Source organism: Electrona antarctica (genome assembly GCF_951216825.1).
Source record: "Electrona antarctica genome assembly, chromosome: 1".
Classification (NCBI taxonomy): domain Eukaryota; kingdom Metazoa; phylum Chordata; class Actinopteri; order Myctophiformes; family Myctophidae; genus Electrona; species Electrona antarctica.
The window spans coordinates 54,192,204-54,215,178 of NC_136806.1; the positions used below are offsets into that span (position 1 = coordinate 54,192,204).

The 22,975-nt window shown below is 45.4% G+C and overlaps 1 protein-coding gene across 1 annotated transcript in view; it reads right to left on the reverse strand.

The window, feature by feature from the left end:
- Positions 1-22,975, reverse strand: part of pde1ca (phosphodiesterase 1C, calmodulin-dependent a) — a gene marked incomplete at both ends in the record, with an annotated part of 32,817 nt that overhangs the window by 502 nt on the left and 9,340 nt on the right. The window contains 12 exons of the mRNA XM_079497441.1: positions 662-837; positions 2,302-2,422; positions 3,981-4,062; positions 4,613-4,733; positions 5,501-5,602; positions 5,891-6,019; positions 8,700-8,800; positions 9,268-9,408; positions 11,082-11,198; positions 11,324-11,390; positions 12,183-12,368; positions 12,964-13,077. Of these exons, the coding sequence (XP_079353567.1) occupies positions 662-837; positions 2,302-2,422; positions 3,981-4,062; positions 4,613-4,733; positions 5,501-5,602; positions 5,891-6,019; positions 8,700-8,800; positions 9,268-9,408; positions 11,082-11,198; positions 11,324-11,390; positions 12,183-12,368; positions 12,964-13,077 (1,457 nt within the window). The remainder of the gene's footprint in view (positions 1-661; positions 838-2,301; positions 2,423-3,980; positions 4,063-4,612; positions 4,734-5,500; positions 5,603-5,890; positions 6,020-8,699; positions 8,801-9,267; positions 9,409-11,081; positions 11,199-11,323; positions 11,391-12,182; positions 12,369-12,963; positions 13,078-22,975) is intronic.

The window sequence follows — 22,975 nt, forward strand, 5'->3', positions numbered from 1 at the left end:
TCTAATGTAATCCTGGGCGCTACACTTCCTCTACCAACCTGGGGGGCAGCAGACTGACCTCATGCTTCCTTATATGCATGAGGAGTCCAAGCTGCTTCTTTTCACCTGACAGGGGAGAGTTCCCCCGACCGGCCGTAGCGTTTGGAAGGGGAACACGTTATTCCGACCAGTTCCTTTCCCCTCCATCAGGCGCCCTGGGTGGCCAGGGGGAGGTAGTTTAGAGACCAGTATTACTGCATGTTTTTTGTAAGGGTACCTACCCCTAGGGGACACGGGGAGAACATGCAAACTCCACACAGAAAGGCCCTTTCGCCAACCCCGCCTCGGGTATGGGCACTGATGACGCGGAGGAGAGAGCATGCCCCCAGTGCCCACAGCGTTCCCAGCACAAATCAAACCCAGGACCTTCTAGCTGTGAGGCGACAGCACTACCGACTGTGCCACCATGCCCCGTACAGATCTACAAGCTCACAAATCGCGACGCATTGTGACGCATCGTTAAAAAATATCACTGGAAGACGGGTTTCTGAACTGCCCACAGACCGAACCGAGTTGGAAAAAAATTGTGCTATTTTATAATGAATATTAGTGAGGACCAAAGGTTGAAAAGTGGATTTTATTCAACAACAGCAAAGAAAAGTATGCTAGAGCTTTAGATGACCTTTGTCAGCCTGGGTCTTCCATCTGTCTCGGTTGTGGTGCACCTCGTCTGCCCAGGTGCTCTTGAAACTTTTGAAGTCCACCGTGTGGAGACCACTGCTGACCTCCGAGTCCGACCCCGCCTGGCTCTTAACGCTGGAACCCTTCCCCTCGCTGGTACCACTGTCGCTGTTCAAACTGCTTCACACACGCACACACAAACACAGACCAGCAGTCAATGAAAGTGCCATTTTGTTCAATTTAAATGTACTAGAGCGGTGCCCGTGGGGCCTCTATACAGCAGTGCCCGTGGGGCACTGGCCTACTTGGAACGATGCAAGTTGGAAATGCATGCCCCACTGAGAAATTATGTCTGTGTCCCTTTTATGCCCATATATGGAGTTTTTTGTCTGGCATGCCCAAATATGGAGTCTATGCAGATGCAGTCTATGATGTCAGAACAGGCCAGCTCCATATATGGACCCTGGGCAGAGAGGCCTTTTTGGGCCGGTTCTGGACAACCGTGGGTCCGACCGACTCGACACCGGCACTCCCTCAAACCCAACGTTATTCTCCATAGAGAAAATACTTCCGGGAACCTAATAGTCCCTCACGCCTCGTGACATGTCACGCCACCATATATGGCCGCCAGTCCCTCACCCCTCATGACACGTCACGCCACCATATGGCCGTCAGTCCCTCATGCATTGTGACACGCTCCATATATGGCCGTCTCCATATATGAATATCACGGCACTGACCTCATCAAACCCTGGATAGCCATACATGGAGAAGACTGGATCGTCACCTAGATCTGCATATAGGAGCTGGCCAGCAATTCTACATCTGACCTCAAACCCTTAGATATGGAGCAAAGTCAAAGTCATACGATTTGTCACACACGTTACCGCAGTGAAATTTGTTCTCCGCATTTGACCCATCTCTTGGAGCGGTTGAGCCACAGCCAAGGAGCGGTGAGCTGCAGCGTGTGCCGCGCTCGGGAATCATTTGATTAGTAGATTTGACCCCCAATCCAACCCTTTGATGCTGAGTGCCAAGCAGGGAGGCATTGGTATGACCCGGCCGGGGATCAAACCCCGACCTCCCAGTTTCAGGGCGGACACTCTAACCACAAGGCCACTGTCTGGCTGACCTGTTCCTCTTCGATGTCTCCCTTTTGACTGATACCAGTGTCCATTCAAACTCTATTGCTGCAGCCACCCCCGGTAGACGGCGAAAACTAGAGTTCTCAACACGCCCGCAAATTAAGGCCGGCCTTACCTGGGCCCCCGTCAAACCCTGTACACTCAAGACACCCACTATAGCGCGGCACAAAGTGCCGCGCTATAGTGGGTGTCTATAGCGTCTATTGAATATATATTATTACAGAGTGAACATTTTAACTTAAACCTTTGCTTCTGGGGGTCCATGGAACAACATATTTTCAGATGGGGGGGGGGGGGGGGGGGGCATATTACATGTATTTTTTGGGGTCCTTGACATGAAATATTGAGCACCACTGATACAGAAACATAGGTATATCAGAAAACTGGAGGATTTAGAAGACATTTTTTAAATTTCGATGTCAGACCTAAATGGGTTAAGTAAATGTACTTAGTTACTGTACACCAGTGGTTAGTGTTTAGGTTAATTGTAAGTCACCTGGAGCGTCTGAGGACAGTCAGCCCAGATGGATCGGCCTCGTCAATGAGAGGCGCGACCATCTTCTCCGTCATGTCTGTCAGAACGCTGAAGGTGGGCTCTACAATGAAGTCAATGAACCCTGCGGAACAAACACACGCACGCACGCACGCATGCACGCGCACACACACACACACACACAGATAAACACACACACAGAGAAACACTGTCTCACACACCAGGAATCCATTGCCATTTGGCTGCAGTCCCTCAGTCTGTGACTCATAATGACAAGACAGATAAAAAAGTGTGTGTGCGCCAACATGTGCGCGCACATGCGCGTGTGTGTTTAAAAATATGTAAATGTACAGTACTTAAGTAAATTGCTACTACTGTCCACTACTGCTTATCGTTCTGAGACTGGGTCACCATGGTAGACTTACCGATCTGGGACTGGGTCACCATGGTAGACTTACCGATCTGGGACTGGGCCACCATGGTAGACTTACCGATCTGGGACTGGGTCACCATGGTAGACTTACCGATCTGGGACTGGGTCACCATCGACTTACCGATCTGGGACTGGGTCACCATGGTAGACTTACCGATCTGGGACTGGGTCACCATGGTAGACTTACCGATCTGGGACTGGGTCACCATCGTATAGACTTACCGATCTGGGACTGGGTCACCATGGTAGACTTACCGATCTGGGACTGGGTCACCATCGTATAGACTTACCGATCTGGGACTGGGTCACCATCGTATAGACTTACCGATCTGGGACTGGGTCACCATCGACTTACCGATCTGGGACTGGGTCACCATCGACTTACCGATCTGGGATTGGGTCACCATGGTAGACTTACCGATCTGGGACTGGGTCACCATGGTAGACTTACCGATCTGGGACTGGGTCACCATGGTAGACTTACCGATCTGGGACTGGGTCACCATGGTAGACTTACCGATCTGGGACTGGGTCACCATGGTAGACTTACCGATCTGGGACTGGGTCACCATGGTAGACTTACCGATCTGGGACTGGGTCAACATGGTAGACTTACCGATCTGGGACTGGGTCACCATCGTATAGACTTACCGATCTGGGACTGGGTCACCATCGTATAGACTTACCGATCTGGGACTGGGTCACCATCGACTTACCGATCTGGGACTGGGTCACCATCGACTTACCGATCTGGGACTGGGTCACCATGGTAGACTTACCGATCTGGGACTGGGTCACCATGGTAGACTTACCGATCTGGGACTGGGTCACCATGGTAGACTTACCGATCTGGGACTGGGTCACCATGGTAGACTTACCGATCTGGGACTGGGTCACCATGGTAGACTTACCGATCTGGGACTGGGCCACCATGGTAGACTTACCGATCTGGGACTGGGTCACCATCGTATAGACTTACCGATCTGGGACTGGGTCACCATGGTAGACTTACCGATCTGGGACTGGGTCACCATGGTAGACTTACCGATCTGGGACTGGGTCACCATCGTATAGACTTACCGATCTGGGACTGGGTCACCATCGTATAGACTTACCGATCTGGGACTGGGTCACCATGGTAGACTTACCGATCTGGGACTGGGTCACCATGGTAGACTTACCGATCTGGGACTGGGTCACCATCGTATAGACTTACCGATCTGGGACTGGGCCACCATGGTAGACTTACCGATCTGGGACTGGGCCACCATGGTAGAGTTGCGGTCACACAGTGGAGAGAAGGGTAAGCCAAGTTCCGCCTCTTTGTCTCCCTAGAGATCACAAAACAACAGCAGATCAGATCAAACTAGAGATGAACAAGCTCAATAAGAGCATGAAGGAGGCCAGCTGTGTTGTTGGCCTCTGTATGGTGGACAGGCTGCCATCATTCGCGGAGAGGAGGATCAGGGACAACTCCATGCTGGAAAATCCCTCCCATCCAGTGTACGTCGTGCTGCAGGATAGGTATATCGTCCAGAAAAACGTGATTATGCAATCACACGCACGCGCTGCTTAGCTGTTATTTTACACAGCTTAATATAACGTTGGGAAAGTTACACAACTGACGACTCACCCGCCCAGATGATGGCATTAGGCCTACTAATCACTGTAGTCTTGCATTACATGAAACTACACAGATAATCTTAGACAGATATTAGGCTCTTTAAGCTTGCTTATGATTCTTTGATGACTATTTCCATGTATTGTTCCTGCTTTACTGTAAGTCGCTCTGGAATCTGGATTTAAGAGCGTCTGCTAAATGCCTAAATTGTGTTTTGTAAATTGTAAAGAACTCCTCCAGCTGTGAGGTCCCGTGCATACCTGTCTGAAGAACTCCTCCAGCAGTGAGGTTGTCCATCGCTGGTGCAGGTCCCAGTGTTTGGCAGGGTGGCTGATATCTGCGGTGTGCAGGAGCAGAGACAACGCCTTGGGCTTGTCGATCCTGGAGGACACAGTGACCAGCGGGGTGCAAATCACAAGTGCTGCGGGTTACAAATCACCTGTGCTGCAGGTTAAAAATCACCTGTGTTGCGGGTTACAAATCACCCATGCTGCGGGTTACAAATCACCCGTGCTGCTGGTTACAAATTTGGGGAGGGTGTCTGACTCATGGTGTGTCTGACTGTTGGTATCGGTGCATACGTTTGTTAGGCATACAGGCATTAATTGCTGCTGCTGTTTGTAGAAGCAGAGCTCGAAAATGTACTTTCACAATGTACTTTTATTGTCAATGAGGACGCTGAGAGGACGCTGAGACGAGCTTACTTTTGTTTTCTTTATAACAGCAGTAAATAGTTAATTATTTTAGACATTGTATATGGTACATTTACTTCTACCTATAGCTTTTAACCTTTTTAACTTTTTTATCTAGTTTATTTTTTTAATAATACTGTTTTTATTATATTGTTTTGTAAAGGGACTTTGGGTACCTTGAATAGCGTTATATTAATTGTATGTATTATTATTAGGATTAGTTCAACAACATCGACCAGCACTGCCGGTTATGTCCCGTGCTGCGGATTAAAACTCACCCGTGGCTCCCGACTTGGGCGGCAGGTTAAAACCAACCCGTGGCAGGTTAAAACTAACACGTGACTTCCTGTGAGGTTTAGGGTTGGGCTTTGGGTAGGGTGACGGACTCATGACTGTATAGGACTGTTAGTACGTCGGACCAAACACATTCACCCAAAAGGTGAGCAGGATACTCACGCCTCAGGCTGCTGGAGGAAGTTCTTCATAGCTTTGATCTGCTGGAAGTGACAAGACATGTCTGTGGCCAAGACCATCTCTACTACCAGAGCTCGAAGCTCTCTGTAGGATATGAGAGAGAGAGAGAGAGAGAGAGAGAGAGAGAGAGAGAGAGAGAGAGAGAGAGAGAGAGAGAGAGAGAGAGAGAGAGAGTTCATAAATCCTCCAGTCCGCCACTCTGACAGAACTCAATTTTAGAATAGTGCTCTATCATTCTGATAGATTAGTCCTCTTGATCTATCCTTTTTGTCTCTCACACACACACACACACTCCCTGGATGCCAATTCCAAAACATGAGACCACTGCCCCAAATTTTCCAGAACACCCTCTTATAGCGCCATCCCTCTTACCTCCAGTCGTCCTTGGGCAGGTTGGAGAAGATGTTCATGTCGTCATCATCCTGCAGCAGGCGGTATGCAGCGCTGATGTGGTGGTTCTCCAGCACGGCGCGGTCGTTGTACAAGATGGCCGTGTCCGACCTGGAAAACAATGACAAGTTTTACACCATAAACCGCCTGCGGGTGGAAGTACTCACTTCATCTTCTGCTAAAACTGCCTTTCCACCATCGAGCGGTGCGTGAACAGCAATTAGGCTACCTTAAATTAAGCCAATATAAAACTGAAATCATCATCATTGACACGTGTTATCCATGGCCCCGTAATTAGCAATGTCCCCAAAATAGCCTTTTATCACCTCAGAAACCTTGGGTCAGACCAAGAAACTGACTCATGCCCAAAACATGGCTTTTGAATATAACCTCATATGGCAGCCAAAGTCTATAGCCAAATTCCAATACCCAAAATCTCGGCCACTCGCTCACTCCCACTCGATCACTCGGGGTCATTCCAGCTTGACCCGGAAATGGTTAACGTTCCGATTGTTAAAGTGCTCCATCGAGGAGGAGAGTGGAGTCGAGTGGAGGAGCCGAGTGGGCTCTCCGAGACCGCATAGAGCGAGTGTACATCAGGTGCAGGCTCGGTGGGGTATGTTGTCTCCTCGCTGCGGATTTCCGCATCACGTGTACATGTTTTTTTCCTTCTCCAGTGACATAAGTCCGCCTCCTCCACATGTGGCACAGAAAACACTGCTTGAAACCCGATACTATGCACCCCCCCCCCCCCATCCACGACCACTAGCTGCCGGCCGCTGCGGCTGATGAGACGCTGTCGCTGACCCAACACACACATGCACGCACACACATTAAACTAAAAAGCTTTGCTGTTTGTTGAAGAGACACATTTTCGCTGAATTAATAGAGCAGAGCTTCAGAATGATACAGTAGCCTATGTATAGCCTATGTGAAAGTGAAAGGACCACAACAAGCCACTGGCTTTATTGCGTTGTGTGATATAAGCATAATAAAAGTAGGCTATATTGTGCGCACCTCAAAAGCTATAGTTAATTTCTCTCTGTGCATGCCTGAATGCACAGACTGCTATGAATGACGGTGACAAATATGTATTTATTTATATGTGGACTGAACTGAATATGTAAGTCAGAGAGACTACCTATAATAATTCCTGTTATAGTGTCCGTTATTTGCAAAGACTGTCGGAGGAGGGACTGTCCGAGGAGGGGAGGGGGGGGGGGGTATTTATACGAGCAAAAAGGAACGCGGGCTGCGGGCAGGTCAGGAATTCCCTTCACATTCACAATCATATAATATAAAAGTGTGCGCATCCTGGCTTATTCACTATTTCAGGAATAAATAGCCTTGTTGCACATGTTACCAATACATACACATTGGCCTCGGTTACATGCACAAAAATGAATTGTCTATTCTGTAGACTGTATGGCTCTGGGTTCAGAGTTCCAGTGATCCAGCTGTGTGACACTGTATTGTTCCACCACTTTTGCTTTGGCAATGTAAACGTATGTTTTCCCATGCCAATAAAGCCCTTTGAATTGAATTGAATTGATTCACGTCATAAGTGATCGCGGAATGTGCCGTCGCTTTGAAATGACAGCGGAGTACATTCCGATTCTAGAGGCAAATCCACTCCACCACTCTGTCCTCGCATTGAATCCTCTCCTCCTCCACTCCTCCTCGCTGGGGGCGGAGCCGAGGAGCGAGTGGAGGACGCGAGGGGAGTGAGCGAGTGTGAAAGTTGCGGTATTGGAATTTGGCTTATGTCATGGGATCAAGTGGACTCAGCAGAGAAGTGTGGCTCAATTTCGCCCCAATTGTCAATATTCAAAGTTTACATGTTTGAGAGAGAAACTTGTCCTCAATTTGCAAGTGCTATTAACACTTTCAGCGCCTCCTGCTGGCCATTTGAAATGACAGCAGGGAGCCAGCATTATCCCCTATATAGGTGGCATTCTATTACCGTCAATACAGCCCAATACAGTTTCGGCCTTTCGGCCTTCTTCATGCCTGAAGAAGGCCGAAAGGCCGAAACGTTGCATTATGACTCTTTAAATAAAGTTCTTGAACCAGCAAGTGGCAGTGTGCGGGTCTCTCCTCCTTCCTCATAACATTTTTATAATTGAAAACGATTTTAATTGAAAACCCTAAACCATTTTTTTTAATAATGTTTACATGGATATGAATACATACAGTAACAAGTCGGGATAAAACAATAATAATCTTTTGGGTATTTTGGGTTGAGTTAATTAATCACGGGTCAAATCTGACCTGCTAACTCCAAAAGTGTCAGCAGGTTTCAAAAATAATTCAAGGGTAAGTACAGTATATTAGGAGTCCCACAGCGCTCCTGATGTGCAAACCGGTCGTCCGACCTGGGTATAGGGCCGAAAGACTAATTAAACCATGTAATAGTTGCCTCCTAGTGTCGCCAACATCTCATCAGCCATCTTCCCCACTGACTGTCTGAGACAATAGAAACTGCAAGCTTTGTATTCCTGGAAAGTTAGCATACTATATAATGGAAGCCAAATACATTAATGAAAATCTAAATACGAATTTTTAAATCTCCTCCCTAATGATTATGTCACTGGTAGGCGGGTTTCTGAAGTGTTCACAGCCCTCCTATGAGACCAAATAGGAACAAAATGTTTTTGGCATGAACATTAGTGAGCATCAATTATATGAAGATTGGAAAGAGGTGAATTCGTCATGGCATTTTATGAGTTTTCAAAAATCAACATTACATTGTCATAATGGTCCCGTCTGTATAACTCAGAGGATGGTATACCTGGTCTGAATGTGGAAGTTGTTGGTGGTGCCTGTGTGCTCAAAGTCATGGACGGCTGCCGCAAAAAACATGGCCAGTATCTCTATCTCTGTCATCCAGTGCTGAGAGAGAGAGAGAGAGAAAACATGTGAGCACTTTTTTTTCCCACCACTGCTCTTCTTACCAGGGACGTGCAGAGAATGTTAGCGAGGCAGGGGGCTGAAATCCCATAAGAGGGCACTTTTGGACAAAAATGCTGCTATGTTCTGCTATGATCTGCTATTTTCGGGGCGCAACCCAGCACTCTTTATCTACTGGAGAGATGCGGGCGTGCGACGTGAATTTAGAAAACAAATTTGTTCAACCCAAAATGCTGCGTTCAAGTTCAGGAGACTTCGGGGGAAAAAGCAATTCTCCTGAATGCTGCATTCCTTCCGCCGGTATGGCATGAAGAGGAGCGGCATTTCTTCCACCGTAGTAAATGCTGCATTCGTGGTCTGGAGAGGGCAGTTGTTCTACAGACCGGTAAAAGAGCAGGGGCTGAAGCCCCCACCTCTGATGTCTATGTGTGCACGTCCCTGCTTCTTACCACCATGCCAGTCTTCAGCAGCAGGTAGTGCACAGTCTGCGTGACGTCAGCGGCATGCGTCAGGTTGTGGTAGGGGTTCTTGTGCTTGCTGTAGCCCACCTCCAGCGCCTCCACGAACGACACCAACGCAGAGATGGGGATCTGGAGCGAGCACAAATTAAATTAGGGGCGGGCGATACGATATTCAGAGATATTCAGAGATATTCGTGACACGGTGAATGCACCTTCTATGATTTGCATTTCTATACCTTGATTTGTACTTTTGTAGAACGACGGTTTTCGTTAGCCAAGTATTTTGGTCTAAATGTTCAGTTACTCATTTTTCCTTTAGTCTGTGTTGTTGTGCTGTTAAGTAACTTGAACAATAACCCTAAAAAACGCATGAAAAAAATAATCGTTTTTTATATTTTATATTTTTCCATATCGCCCACCCCTAAGCACTGACGCCTCCCTCGCTCAGACACACACACACGGCCACACACACATTTTAGGAGTTGAGGCATTATATTTAGTTTGACTCACAGATAACTATACCAGTAAGACGCCTGAGGGCGAGAAGCGACCTTGAGATCGCGTGCACGCATTCACCTGGGTGACAGCAGACTGCTGGGCGAGCGCTGGTGCTTTGGCATGGGGGTAAGATCTTAATTTTCATGCCTGTTGAGAACTCTAGTTTTCGCTGGCTGCCGGGCATGGCTGCACAAATAACTTTGGGGCAGGCCCGTCTAGAGTTTAAATGGACAGGTATCAGTCAAAAGGGAGACATCGAAGAGGAAGGATGGATGGGAAAGGATCAACATATGGAATGTCAGAACAGGTCAGCTCCATTTATGGAGATTGATGGTTTGAGGTTTGAGGTCAGATGTACAGTTGCTGGCCAATATTGATGACATCAGGGATCTCCATATATCCCTGACGGGAAATGCACGATTCCATAGTTAACTTGAACCTTTGGTCGCAAATACTATATAATTATATATTAATTATACTAGCTGACAATTTGTTATTATTATTTTAGGTAATAGGTAAGTTCTTCGATTGTCACTCCCCCCTCCCCATTGTTGTTTATTGGAATGATCATAGGCCTATCGCAGAGATTTTAAAGGACCACTTCACCACTTTTCAACTTCTCTTCCTATTATTGACCCCAACTAATGTTCATGATAACATGGCACCATTTTTTTCTACTCAGTCTGTGTCTCATAGGAAGGCTGTGGGCAGTTCAGAAACCCGTCCACCAGTGACATCATCGATGGTGAATCCAAGCTAATAGAAACTGCAGGCTGTCTTTTCCTGAAAAGTTGCAATGCAAAAGTTGAAGCCATCGTTCTCACGATAATAAAAATCTAAATATATTTTAAAACAAATCTTGTTAAAAATCTGCCTAATGATGATGTCACTGGTGGACGGGTGTCCGAACTGCCCAAAGCCCTCCTATGAGACACAGACTGAGTAGGAAAAAATTGTGGTGTTTTATCATGAACATTAGGACCAATTATATGAAGAGATGTTGAAAAGTGGTCCTTTAATGTTCCTTCATCATACAATGGAGCTGAGTGGGCTCTGACAATTGGGGACCGCTTTTCTTTCCTGTGTACAGTAGTTTCTTCACCAAAAACAATTCTGCACATCTACAGTACAAGAGTTTGTGGATCTGCTATTCTGGGCTGATGTTTCCTCCAGAATATTGATGTTGCAAATTGGTCAACAAATGTGGCATTTTAAGAGTCTGAAGCGTAGTTGGAGTACTTCAATGACACCGTCAATCTCAATCGTGTTGTTGGCCACGGTAACTGTGCAATTGGCGGGCGCACCTTGAAGCGATTGATGAGGTCATATCTGGTCAGCAGCTCATAGAAGATGAATTTGAGGGCGTGGTCTCCACTGGCGTCGTTCAGCGCGAAGACGTCAAAAGACCATGCGTCCACGTCCTATAGGAGGGAAGACACACACACACACGCACACACACACGCACACACACAGATTATTAGCATAGGGTCCTGGACATGAAAATGTTTGAGAAGCAGTGCTTCTAGAGTGTGGTGTGCAATAATACCTTGAGCACGGTGATGACATCGGGGGGGTAGCTGAGTCCCACCATGTTGGACGTGCGTCTGTACATCCTGTGACAACATGTCAACGACACATTCATCCATTTACGCCTGACCTCGAAATTTAAAAAACTTCTTCTAAATCCTCCAGTTTTCTGAAATAAATATTTTCACGATTTTTCAAAAATAGCAGACCTACAAGCTCGTAGCGCGCCACTCGGTGGCGCGCTATGAGCTTGTAGATCTGCTATTTTTCAATAGCTAAAGCATAACATAATGCTAACACCAAAAGGGGTTCCCGCCCAAAATGGGTTAACGACATGTCAACGACACACTGACGTACATGGGCCAGGACACGTCCGTCAAACTGACCGGGCGGGTCTGGCACACACTTGAGCCTCTTTTTAACCTTCTTCGTATGGAATGGAAATTAAATAACGTTGGTTCAGCACGTCGATCAATGTAGTAAATGGTGCATAAACATAGTTTTTTTGTCACGCCATCACTAAACACGGGTATATTTTACCCATAGTTTATTCCATAAAAATATTTCTCATCAAAATATGTTGAGGTACAGCAATGCATGGCAACTTGAGGTACTTTTCTTTAATATTTCATAAGGACTTTGCACAAAGGTTCTTCACAGTTCTAGGTTTAAGAAGAAAGGAGATTTAGAAGGCATTTTGGAAGAACAAATCTGACAAATTCACCCAATCACGCACCCACACCACGAAGATGACAAAGAGCTTGTAGATCTGCTATTTTGGGCCATTTTTTAAAGTGTTAAAAACGTTGAATAAAAATAAAATGTTGGATTTAGAAGACATTTTGGAAGACACACGTGTTTTTTTTTCACCCACACACCTCTCGACGAAGATGCCCGCCTGCACGGCGTGGACGATGCTGCGGAAGCGCGGCTTGTCCTGGCCGCCGCGTCTCAGAATCAGCCCCATCTGTCTGGTGAACGTGGACGCCAGCCAATCCCTGACCTCCGACGGCACCGAGTCCGACCGCAGTTCACTCAGCTCGTCCTCCGTGTCCGCCTGGCGCCTGCAGAGCAGGGGAGGAGACCAGTGGTGGAAACAGTATCTGCTGTGTCCTAGACCTATTGTATACTGTATTGTGTTACACAGTATTGTATGCATGCAGTACTGTTTCACACCAGTCCACATGGTGTCACTGTGGATGGCCTGCCTGAAGGGGTTGTATTAGAAGGGTGAAGGGCACCTACAGTATGTAATAGGCCTATACAATTCACCCTTTGTCAAGTCTCGCCCGTGGTTGTGCCCCTCTTCGCACCCATTGGTTGCAGTTTCGTGGTTGGACAAAAATCCTCTCTCTCCATCCACTACCATTGAAATAACATGTTTTTCAGTTGCTTCATATTGATATTCTGTGCGTTCAATTCTTACTTTAAACTTGGTGTCAGTAAAAAGGAACATCACAGGTGCAGCACGGTGACTGCACGGCATATCATGTTTGTTTTTAGTTTTTTCCAAAAATTATGTTTCAGCGAATTCAACATAAACAAGGCGGAAACAGGGCGGAACAAGGCAGAAAGAGCCTGCTGGTTAGTCAGTCGGGGGACCAATCAGAAGGTTGACAAAGGGTGAATTAATAGTGTGGCTCACAATAAACTGTTTACCTTGTTTCTTCGATGTAGACAGACTCCAGGACAGAGGCGGCATATTCCAGATTCTTCTTCAGGTCCACCACCGACGCCTCTCCTCTCTCCAGTTGCTTGACCAGACATCTCAACCTGAAAGCACGACAACGTCCGTGCACATAGTTAGATAGTTTCTGCTATAGCTAACATCTCTAAAAGGCAGATGGTTCCACCGGAACAACACGCTGCAGCCAGGCAGTGTTTTGGCAACGCGGCAGCATACCTTCCCAGAAGTTGAGTCAACCTTGGAACAAGGACTCTCATATACAGTATGTCAGTAAAACCACATGCGTGCAAACCCTGGGAAGACTCAAATCTGCAGCTTCCATCTGAAAAACAGGGAGGCTAAATGGGAGCTCAACGTAACCTGGGGGCGGATTGAAGCTTGAAAACTACCAGCACCCGGTCTATCCTGTGAGTAACCTTAGACCCACCCTGGCCAAGACCTACGCTGAAAAGACTATCAGCGGAAGTGGCGGAAGTGTTGCGTGTAAGATAACTACGTCACGCGGTGCGGCTGTGTTTACTAGTCCCCACCCAATGATCATTTCAGCGGGAATACATTTTCGGGAACACAACGTTAACTTCCGGGGGGGGGTTACACGGCGGAAGTCCCGCCTTTCGATAGCTTCTCTGCCTTAGGTTGTGACCAGGCTCTTCTTTTTCGCAGTTAAGTGAGCCTGGGACCGAGGCTACCTTAGACCTCAGTTACAAGGAACACATCCAGAAGACGAGAGCGAAGGTAACCACCAGCAACAGTCTTCTGTGACAAATAACCAAGTGGGGAACTCACCTAAGTACACTCCGTACAATGGCACGAGCCTTGTGCTTTTCCACCGCAGAATATGCCTGCCCAGCATGGTATAGCAGGCTAACAATGAAAATCGGCACTCACTCCATGAACACTCTGCCCACCAGAAACGGCTCAGGTCCAGGAGTATAGATCTTCTTGGAGACCACGCTACCTGCTGCCAGGATTACAGAGTAGCACAACCAGTGGAACAGCCTGGGCAGCCAGACAACCCAAACGATGGACAGAGAGCTCACTGCACTGAGCCGAACGGAATGCACAGCAAACGCAAACTACTGTAGCAAACGGTTAACTATAGAGACCATAGGACGTCTGGTACAGGAGCCTTGGATTTGATAGGACGTAAATGTATGTCTTAGGCAGTCAGTGTGGTTCTTCCTCTCACTCGATGTCCCATCTCTCCTGTCAGCTACCTGAACGCCCTAGCCATTCACCAGTGGTGCAAGATTTAGCGAGAGAAAGAAACAACCAGGTCTACGAAAACAAGTAAAACAAGTGACCAGGGCAGGCCACATCACACACACAGTATCAGTCTTGTCTTGTGTTGTCTTGTCTTGTCTTGTCTTGTCTTGTCTTGTCTTGTCTTGTCTTGTCGTGTACAAGGTGCACAATGAATCAGGACGACAATGTAACTAAATGTCACTTTTTTATGAACCACACCATTCCCGGAAGGCTGACTGAATCTCCATTCTTTACCTGATGACACACACACCCTGTTCTCATAATAAACTGCAAGGCCGATGTACAGTTTATCAGTGACAATGACATCTCATCTACTGTACTTGAGATATTAACTATGTTTTTGGACTTATTTCCCAAAGTTCAAATTAGCCTTTGTAAATTACCTCAAGAACAGATACAATTAGTATAATATCACTTCTATGCCGATGTCTCTTTTGTCTGACCAGTTGAAGCACTTTTAAACCCACTTTATTTAGTCAGTTATTTAGTGTTTTCTGTATAGTTACTACATGTTGGATTTGTGGGGAGGCTCCACTCCGCTCCACACAATAGAAGCACCACCAACACGTCCACCTGCTAAACGTAAAATCACCGGACACTCACCACATCCATTCACACATTGATCTCTTAACACAAGGATCTGACGGATGAAAATGGCAAAATGTACTACAAATATTTTTTGCTGTCCAAATTGTGTGTACAGTGTGTGTGTGTGTGTGTGTGTGTGTATGCTGCGCACGTGTGTGCTGCGTGCGTGTGTGTGTGCGTGCGTGCGTATGCTTGCCTGTGGAACCCCATAAGAGAGGAAGTGGAACAGAATGGAGGCCTGGTGGCTGCTAATCTCCCCATTACCGGTGAAGGTCTGTCATCCTCTCTCTCTGTGTCTCTCTCTGTCTCTCTGTCTCTCTCTCTCTGGCCCTAATTTATCAATGGAACGTGGAAACCAGCTTAAATTCGAGCCCAGGAATCAGCATACGACCACGTCCATGGATGATTTATATCACGCATACCATGCATACCACTTTTGATCCAGCCGACCACAGTACTTGCGCGCTCTGCTTACGCAAGTAAATACCTAACTTCATATTTCGCAAACATGTTGGTTATGTAACAGTTGCGGATAGTCAACAAAGATAGTCACAAAGAAGAGTCAAACAAACATTTTTGAGTCGAACATAATTCAAGGTCCAAGGTTGTACTTTATTGTTACATTGTTACATCTTGTGTACATGTAGGTACATAAGAGTAAAACTTATTTTTGATTTGGCTTCCTTCAGACAATGCAGCAGCATATACCATCAAATTGAATGCAGATATGGAGAAGACCTGATTCTTTGGGGAGCTATATGCCTGCAAAACAGAAGGCCATTTCAGAAGCATCAGTATAGCCAGAATAATCAAAGGAAGCAAACTGTATGGTGATGTCATACACAATGGATTTGAAGAGCAACATCAGTTAAATGAAAACTCAGTCTTCAGTCAGTGGAGTCTTTCAAGCAGTAATACAACAAAAAAATGAGAATTTTAGATGTTTATATTGCGTTTGATAGGTACATTGACTTTAGCGCCAAGTGCTCAGTTTGCAACGTTACAGGCACTGGTGGCTATAGTATAGGGTGTTCCAACTGTCCCAGAGAATGAGAAGCAACTTATTCAAATCCTAATAGAAGCTCTTGTAACTAAAGCCACAATACCAGAGCAAACTTGTTGTTACTGGCCAGGACCATACTCCCACTGAGATATCATATCAGCAGGTGGCATCATTATATCCAGACAGGAACTAAAGACCACTCATGTGAAGGCAGATGACATAATAGGCCTATCTCACAGCCCCCTTTCCACGCCCACTTCCGGTAGATAGTGGTGTCATTTAACATTAGGCATTTACACCTTTTTTCTCTGGAGAATCTAAGTACATTTCCTAATGTTAAAATGTCAAAGACCGATAATAATATGAAGAAAACACAATGGTATAACAACTCAAATAAGGAGAATAAACCTTACCTTTACAAAACGGTAGTTTGTGGCTTGTGAAAATACCCAAAAGGGGGTGGGGAAATGCTGTGAGATATAGGCCTATTGTGGCATGGGCTATCTACTGTATGCAGCAACTGAGGAGGGAAAGCGTGTTGGGAGTTGTTGCAGATGACACTGATGTCTATTATGCTGCTGTATCACTACTGCAGCCAATCAATCACTGCCCCCATGAAATTAATTCTGAAATACCAAGGAAGAGCCATCATTGACATACAGAGCTACAGTAAAAAAATAATAATAATAGAAATGGGTTAGAAGTCCAGGAGGTCCTACCTTTGAGATGTCTTCTTGTATTTCCTCCTGTGGAAGACAGAAGAGGGATTACACATTGTTTATAGGCCTTATGTAGCCATGGGGCCACTGCATGTATACACCTTTAAGAAGCTGGAATACACCTGTAATAAACTTGAATTAACCATTAAAGATGGAGTGCCAGGATCTGTTTTGTATGTGTCTATGGAGCTAATAATCGACCCCCAGGTGTGGTTAAAATATTCAAATATGTCTTCCCTGTGTCATTTTGATTTCTTCCTGAAAGATGAAAGCCTTTGAGTCAAAAAGCCCAACCGAAATACATTAGTGACATCATAACCCTAACCCCTCCCCTAATCTGTTCCCCAACAACAGCTGTGGGCGAGGCTTAAGTTCAGGTGGGTGGTGCTAAAGTGAAAATCAGGTATACTTAATGTGGCCACATAAAAACATAATTTTAGGCCTGGGCCATGGCTCAGTGGTCCAGGCACCTTGGCTGGTAATCCAGTCTGGCAGTGTGCCGCGGGTTTGACTCCCGATCCCGACGGCCTTTACTGCATGTCTTCCCTAGCCTGGCTAATGTCTTCCCCCCATCTCTCTCCCCATTTCCTGTCAGCCTACTGTCTGTCCCTCCATAAAAAATATAAAATAAAGGCGAAAGCCATAAAAAAAAACATTACAAAAAAAAACAACATAATTTTAACACTCAACACTTTAGCTCGCATCATGAGCTTGTAGATCTGCCATTTTCAGCATGCAATCAAGCATTTTTCCACTAGTCTCTCCCGAACATTTTAGTCTAGATTGTATTTGTTGACAGAATTATGAATAGATTTAGTCTTGGTTTTTAGTCATCGTAGCTTGGTTTTTATTTAGCTATTGTCAGTGAAAAATGTTAGTCGACGAAAAATGTTGTCATAGTTTTAGTCGACGAAGTCAACACTATTTCATAGCATGATGAAAACGTTGCCCTCTGCGGTGCCCTGCAGGCCCTCAGCAACCGCGTGAGGGTGGGAGGGTCAAATGAGCACAGCTGTGTGCCTCGGTGGGATGCAGCTATTTGAGGAAGAGCAGGGAGATCAAATAGCCTCTGATCTATATATAGTATATTTATTATTTGATAAATAGCATCGCAATTGTTTTTGCACAATCATTTTGAAAAATGTTCATACATTGTCAAACATTTTCCAAAAATAGCATAAATAGCAGATCTACAAGCTTACGTGTAGATCAGCTCTTTCCGCTATTTTAACATTGTTAAATATGTCAGTAATTTACTTTTATATTTAAGTTATTTGGTCATACAATGCATATTGTTAAATATGTCAGTAATTTACTTTTATATTTAAGTTATTTGGTCATACAATGCAAACACATTTCCATTCATGTACAATGTGAAATGCCAAAAATACAATTAAATCATTAATCACGATCGCTTGTATGACAATTAACGCCCGACTTTTGTCATCGCGAACATGAGTACAATTCTGAGGTACATTTACTTTACTTGATTTCCATTTCTACTAAGTACACTACAATTTGAAAACTGTGTTACTTTACAAATTACAAAACACACTTACCAATATACAAGCTCACAATGTGTCACGGTGTGCTGCATTGTGCATCTGCTATTTCAGTACCATTTGATTGATTGATTGATTGATTGATTGATTGATTGATAATCTTTGTAATGTTAAAAAAAAATCACAAATTCTACAAAGCAATGCATTGACATAAAATGCAATGCATTAAATGAAATGCATTAAAATAGAAATGTTAATTGATGGTAGAAAAAGAGAGAGTGTACAAATGGAACCAAATGGAACCATAAGGGTCCATTTGGTTCCATCTGTACACTCTCAGAGTTAAAATGAACATTGATTTTACAATATAAATTGGGATCTCAGAGATAGAAATGCCATTAAATGGAGGTCCGTAGACTAATGCATGTCAAACTGGGGGTCCTTGAAATTAAACGGGTTGAGAATCCCTGCTAGAGTCGTAAAAATCTTCTCTTATGGGGGTCCCTGGCATATCTTTTCAAATGGGGGTCCACAGGCTAATTAGTGTCAATTTGGTGGTCCTTGACATGAAAATGTTTGGGAACCACTGCATTCCCTGAAGAAGCCCGAAAGGTCGAAACGTTGGTTTCTTTTCAATAAATATACAGCATCGTGGCTACGTGTGTGCGGCCTTTTCTTATTTTTACTTGGGAACCACTGCTTTACCTCAAGTACAACGTCATGAGCAACTTTCACTTGCAGTTGAGTATTTGACCAGTAAGTAGTGAGTATACTTTGAGTCAAAAGTAGTTGTGTACTGCAGCACTGCTATTTATTATTTAAAAACCAACCAATCATCAAATAGCCTAACTATATTAAATACTACAATTATACTCACAGCCCTCTGAGTCTCAGCCATATCTTCTCTATCTGGTCCGGTTGCAGGTATTTCAGCGAGTTGTTCTCAAACTCCTCTATTTCCTTGGTGGGCGATGAATTCATGTCAAAGATGTCAACCAGACACAACGACATTGCACGTACACAGCTGGCCGCTAGGGGCGCCCCTCTGAGGAGCCACCGTTGGGGCTGGGGGCCCCTGTCTGTCCGTCTGTCTGTCCGTCCGTCTGTCCACAGGAGAAAATAAACTGTCCCACTCCTGCACTTCCTCAAGCCTGCTATCCGGTGTCCATTACACGGGCAGATGGAGCAGCTCCTCCTGGAAACTCTGGTCCTCCCACGGTCCGTCCGTGTGTGTGTGTGTGTGTGTGTGTGTGTGTGTGTGTGTGTGTGTGTATGTGTGTGTGTGTGTGTGCGTGCGTGCGTGCGTGCTGTGCGTTTGTGCGTATGCGTGCGTGTGTGTGCGTGTGTCAAACAGAGCCACTATAGGAGTTTTCCTCCGGTTCTTTCTGTAAGGAGTGGGGGCTCCGACCACCGCCTTTCCTGTCTCCTGATGAGCGATGGATGACCTGCCGTGTTTGAGACTGAGCACTGAGAGAGAGAGAGAGAGAGAGAGAGAAGAGGGAGAAGAGGGAGAAGAGGTAGAAGAGGTAGAATAGGGAGAGAGAGAAGAGGGATCCTCCAAGCTCCACCTACTACTCAATGTGATCATTTGCTAATTTGCCAATGTTTGTGAATATCATTGCTTGGCCTTCTTGACCCCTCTACCTACCGTTTTGCTTAAGTTTTGTAAATACCAACCGCACGGTTAGGCTAGAAATGCGAATAGCAAACAGCTCAAAATGGTGGAATATCTGAGGGCACATCAAGGCACATGTGTAAACAAGTTCCATGGCTTTTGGCCAAACAAACAAGACATGAGTTATACATACACACGGCATAGTGTCATCAGCGCATCAATAGCTGGGGGGTGGACTCATGTGGGGGAGAGCGCAGAGCTCTCCCAACTGGGATAAAGAGTGGGGTGTTGGGCGTCATGGCTTTCCAGATCACATGGCACAGATCCTTGTTGCAGCTCGACAAATAACACAATTTAGAAAATTAAATCCAGCGCAGCGATAGTTCATTGAGACATGGAAGTCAGAAGGTTTATTATATATTTCCCGGGAATACCCTTCATTCATTCTCTAGCAGTAATTAATTCTGCTCATTTAAATCAGCTGTCTCACCATGCACGTCAACTCCCTTCACTCTCATTCGCTACAAGCTCTCACACACGCACACATTCCCTCAGTGCAAATCAGGCACATTTAAGCAGTCACTATTCTGCATTACAACGGGTCGTTTCGAGGAAGCATGCAATCTGATTGGTTGAAACAGCATGTGCTTAAACGACAGTATGGAACACCTAATCAAAACAAAGAAATCAGCCTGCTCTGTTCTCCCAGAGCGCTGGAGACTGGGTGGCTAGGCTAGTGAGTTTCTTGGGACATTTGTGGTCACATGATCTGTAATTAAAAAAATACGATATATATATATTTTTTGCGATTATCTTAGTTTGAAGGGTAACTGTTAGTTGCAATATTTCACTCGAGGGTGTTCTTTATCGTCATTAATGCACTTCTGCGCTGCCTTTCGGAACTCCTGCAACCTGCATCATTGCAGGCGTATATAAACAATGTTTTGTAAGTAACACAGAGGGAGATGGAGAGGGAAATATCTCCGATCTCGGTGGTGCTTGTGCAACTTGACACATGTATGCAATAAAGATAAGGATAATCTGACTCTGATTATAAACCAATTGAACAACGCGACGCGCTGTGAGCTTGTAGATTTTTGGGCGTACTAGATGCATTCTGAGAAAATGGCCACATGGGTTGAAATGTTTTTTTATTGAACAATGCGGAACATACAGTTGGGTGCCACCGATATTGTCCCTTATCATTTGACCCATTTAGGCCTGACCTCAACATTTTTAAAAATCCTTCTAAATCCTCCAGTTTTCTGAAATAAATATTTTCACGATTTTTCAAAAATAGCAGACCTACAAGCTCATAGCGCGCCACTCGGTGGCGCGCTATGAGCTTGTAGATCTGCTATTTTTCAATAGCTAAATTATAACATAGTTTAAAACACCAAAAGGGGTTCCCGCCCAAAATGGGTTAACTGTCCTTTTGCGCAGATCACGCAAACCTCAGCAAAAAGAAAAGGACAATATCGATGGCCTCCAAATGTACAGTACTAATAATACTAGTCTAGATGAGGGGGTGTGTCCCGGTGGAAAAGTGACGCATGTCGGCATGTGCATACTCTCAATTCCAAGAACAGTGGAACACAATGCAAGATGATTCATGTTAACAATAATTATTTTAACAAACAAAAAAAAACAATTGTATTAAAAATAAACATTTCACTTATAAAATTAGCAAGCCATTAAAGCTATTGTGATGACATGTACATGCACGTCATGCAGCCATGCATGTTTTCCATGCATTTAGCAGAGGAGAGCAGAGAGTCTCGCTGGTAAATGCATCTTTATCGGCTGGTTGGACACAGTCAAGACCATGAATGATGTGTAAGTGACACCACTGTCACCTGTCTGCACCGCACAGGGCCTGCTTTCAACGGATGACCAGAGAAGCCCTCCACAGAGAGGGTCCCTTTCCACCCAGAGAGAAATCTAGACAAACACGCTCACACACACACACACACACACACACACACACACACACACACACACACACACACACACACACACACGCACACACAACACACACACCAAGGCCAGTTCATCAATTACAATTTCAATAATAAATGAGAGGCGAAGGTCTGTTAGATCTATCCTTTTACTTTTACAGCCTTCTGCTGGGTGAAGCTGCATGAGACGTTCCCCTCTCGTGCTTGGCTTCATGCTCTGCCGCACAATGGTTTTTCCCCGACAAAAATAAACATTTAATAGCTGAAAATAGCAGATCTGCAAGCTCGCAAATGGGTCTCGCTGTGATTACTGGGATCTAAGGCAATGGGTTCCCAAACCTTTCCATGTCAAGGACCCCCAAATTGACACTAATTGGCCCACAGACCCCCCATTTGAAAAGATATGCCAGGGACCCCCTATAAGAGAAGATTCTCAACCTGTTTAATTTGAAGGACCCCCAGTTTGACATGCATTAGTCTACACATCCCCATTTAATGGCATTTCTATCCCTGGGACCCCCAATTTATATTGTAAAATCAATGTTAATTTCACTCTGAGAGTGTACAAATGTGTATACACTCTCAGAGTTACAGACCCATAAGGGTCCATTTTGGTTCAAAACTGTCATTTAGCTGGGGACCCCCTGGAACTCTCACAAGGAGAGAGTTGTATCTGTCCCTGGCATATCTTTTCAAATGGGGCAGGCTAATTAGTGTGAATTTGGGGGTCCCTGATATGACAACAGTTTGGGAACCACTGCGTTACTGTAATGGAGATAGACCGCTGGGAACCACTGCGTTACTGTAATGGAGAAAGACCGCTGGGAACCACTGCGTTACTGTAATGGAGATAGACCGCTGGGAACCACTGCGTTACTGTAATGGAGATAGACCGCTGGGAACCACTGCGTTACTGTAATGGAGATAGACCGCTGGGAACCACTGCGTTACTGTAATGGAGATAGACCGCTGGGAACCACTGCGTTACTGTAATGGAGATAGACCGCTGGGAACCACTGCGTTACTGTAATGGAGAAAGACCGCTGGGAACCACTGCGTTACTGTAATGGAGATAGACCGCTGGGAACCACTGCGTTACTGTAATGGAGATAGACCGCTGGGAACCACTGCGTTACTGTAATGGAGAAAGACCGCTGGGAACCACTGCGTTACTGTAATGGAGATAGACCGCTGGGAACCACTGCGTTACTGTAATGGAGATAGACCGCTGGGAACCACTGCGTTACTGTAATGGAGATAGACCGCTGGGAACCACTGCGTTACTGTAATGGAGATAGACCGCTGGGAACCACTGTGTTACTGTAATGGAGAT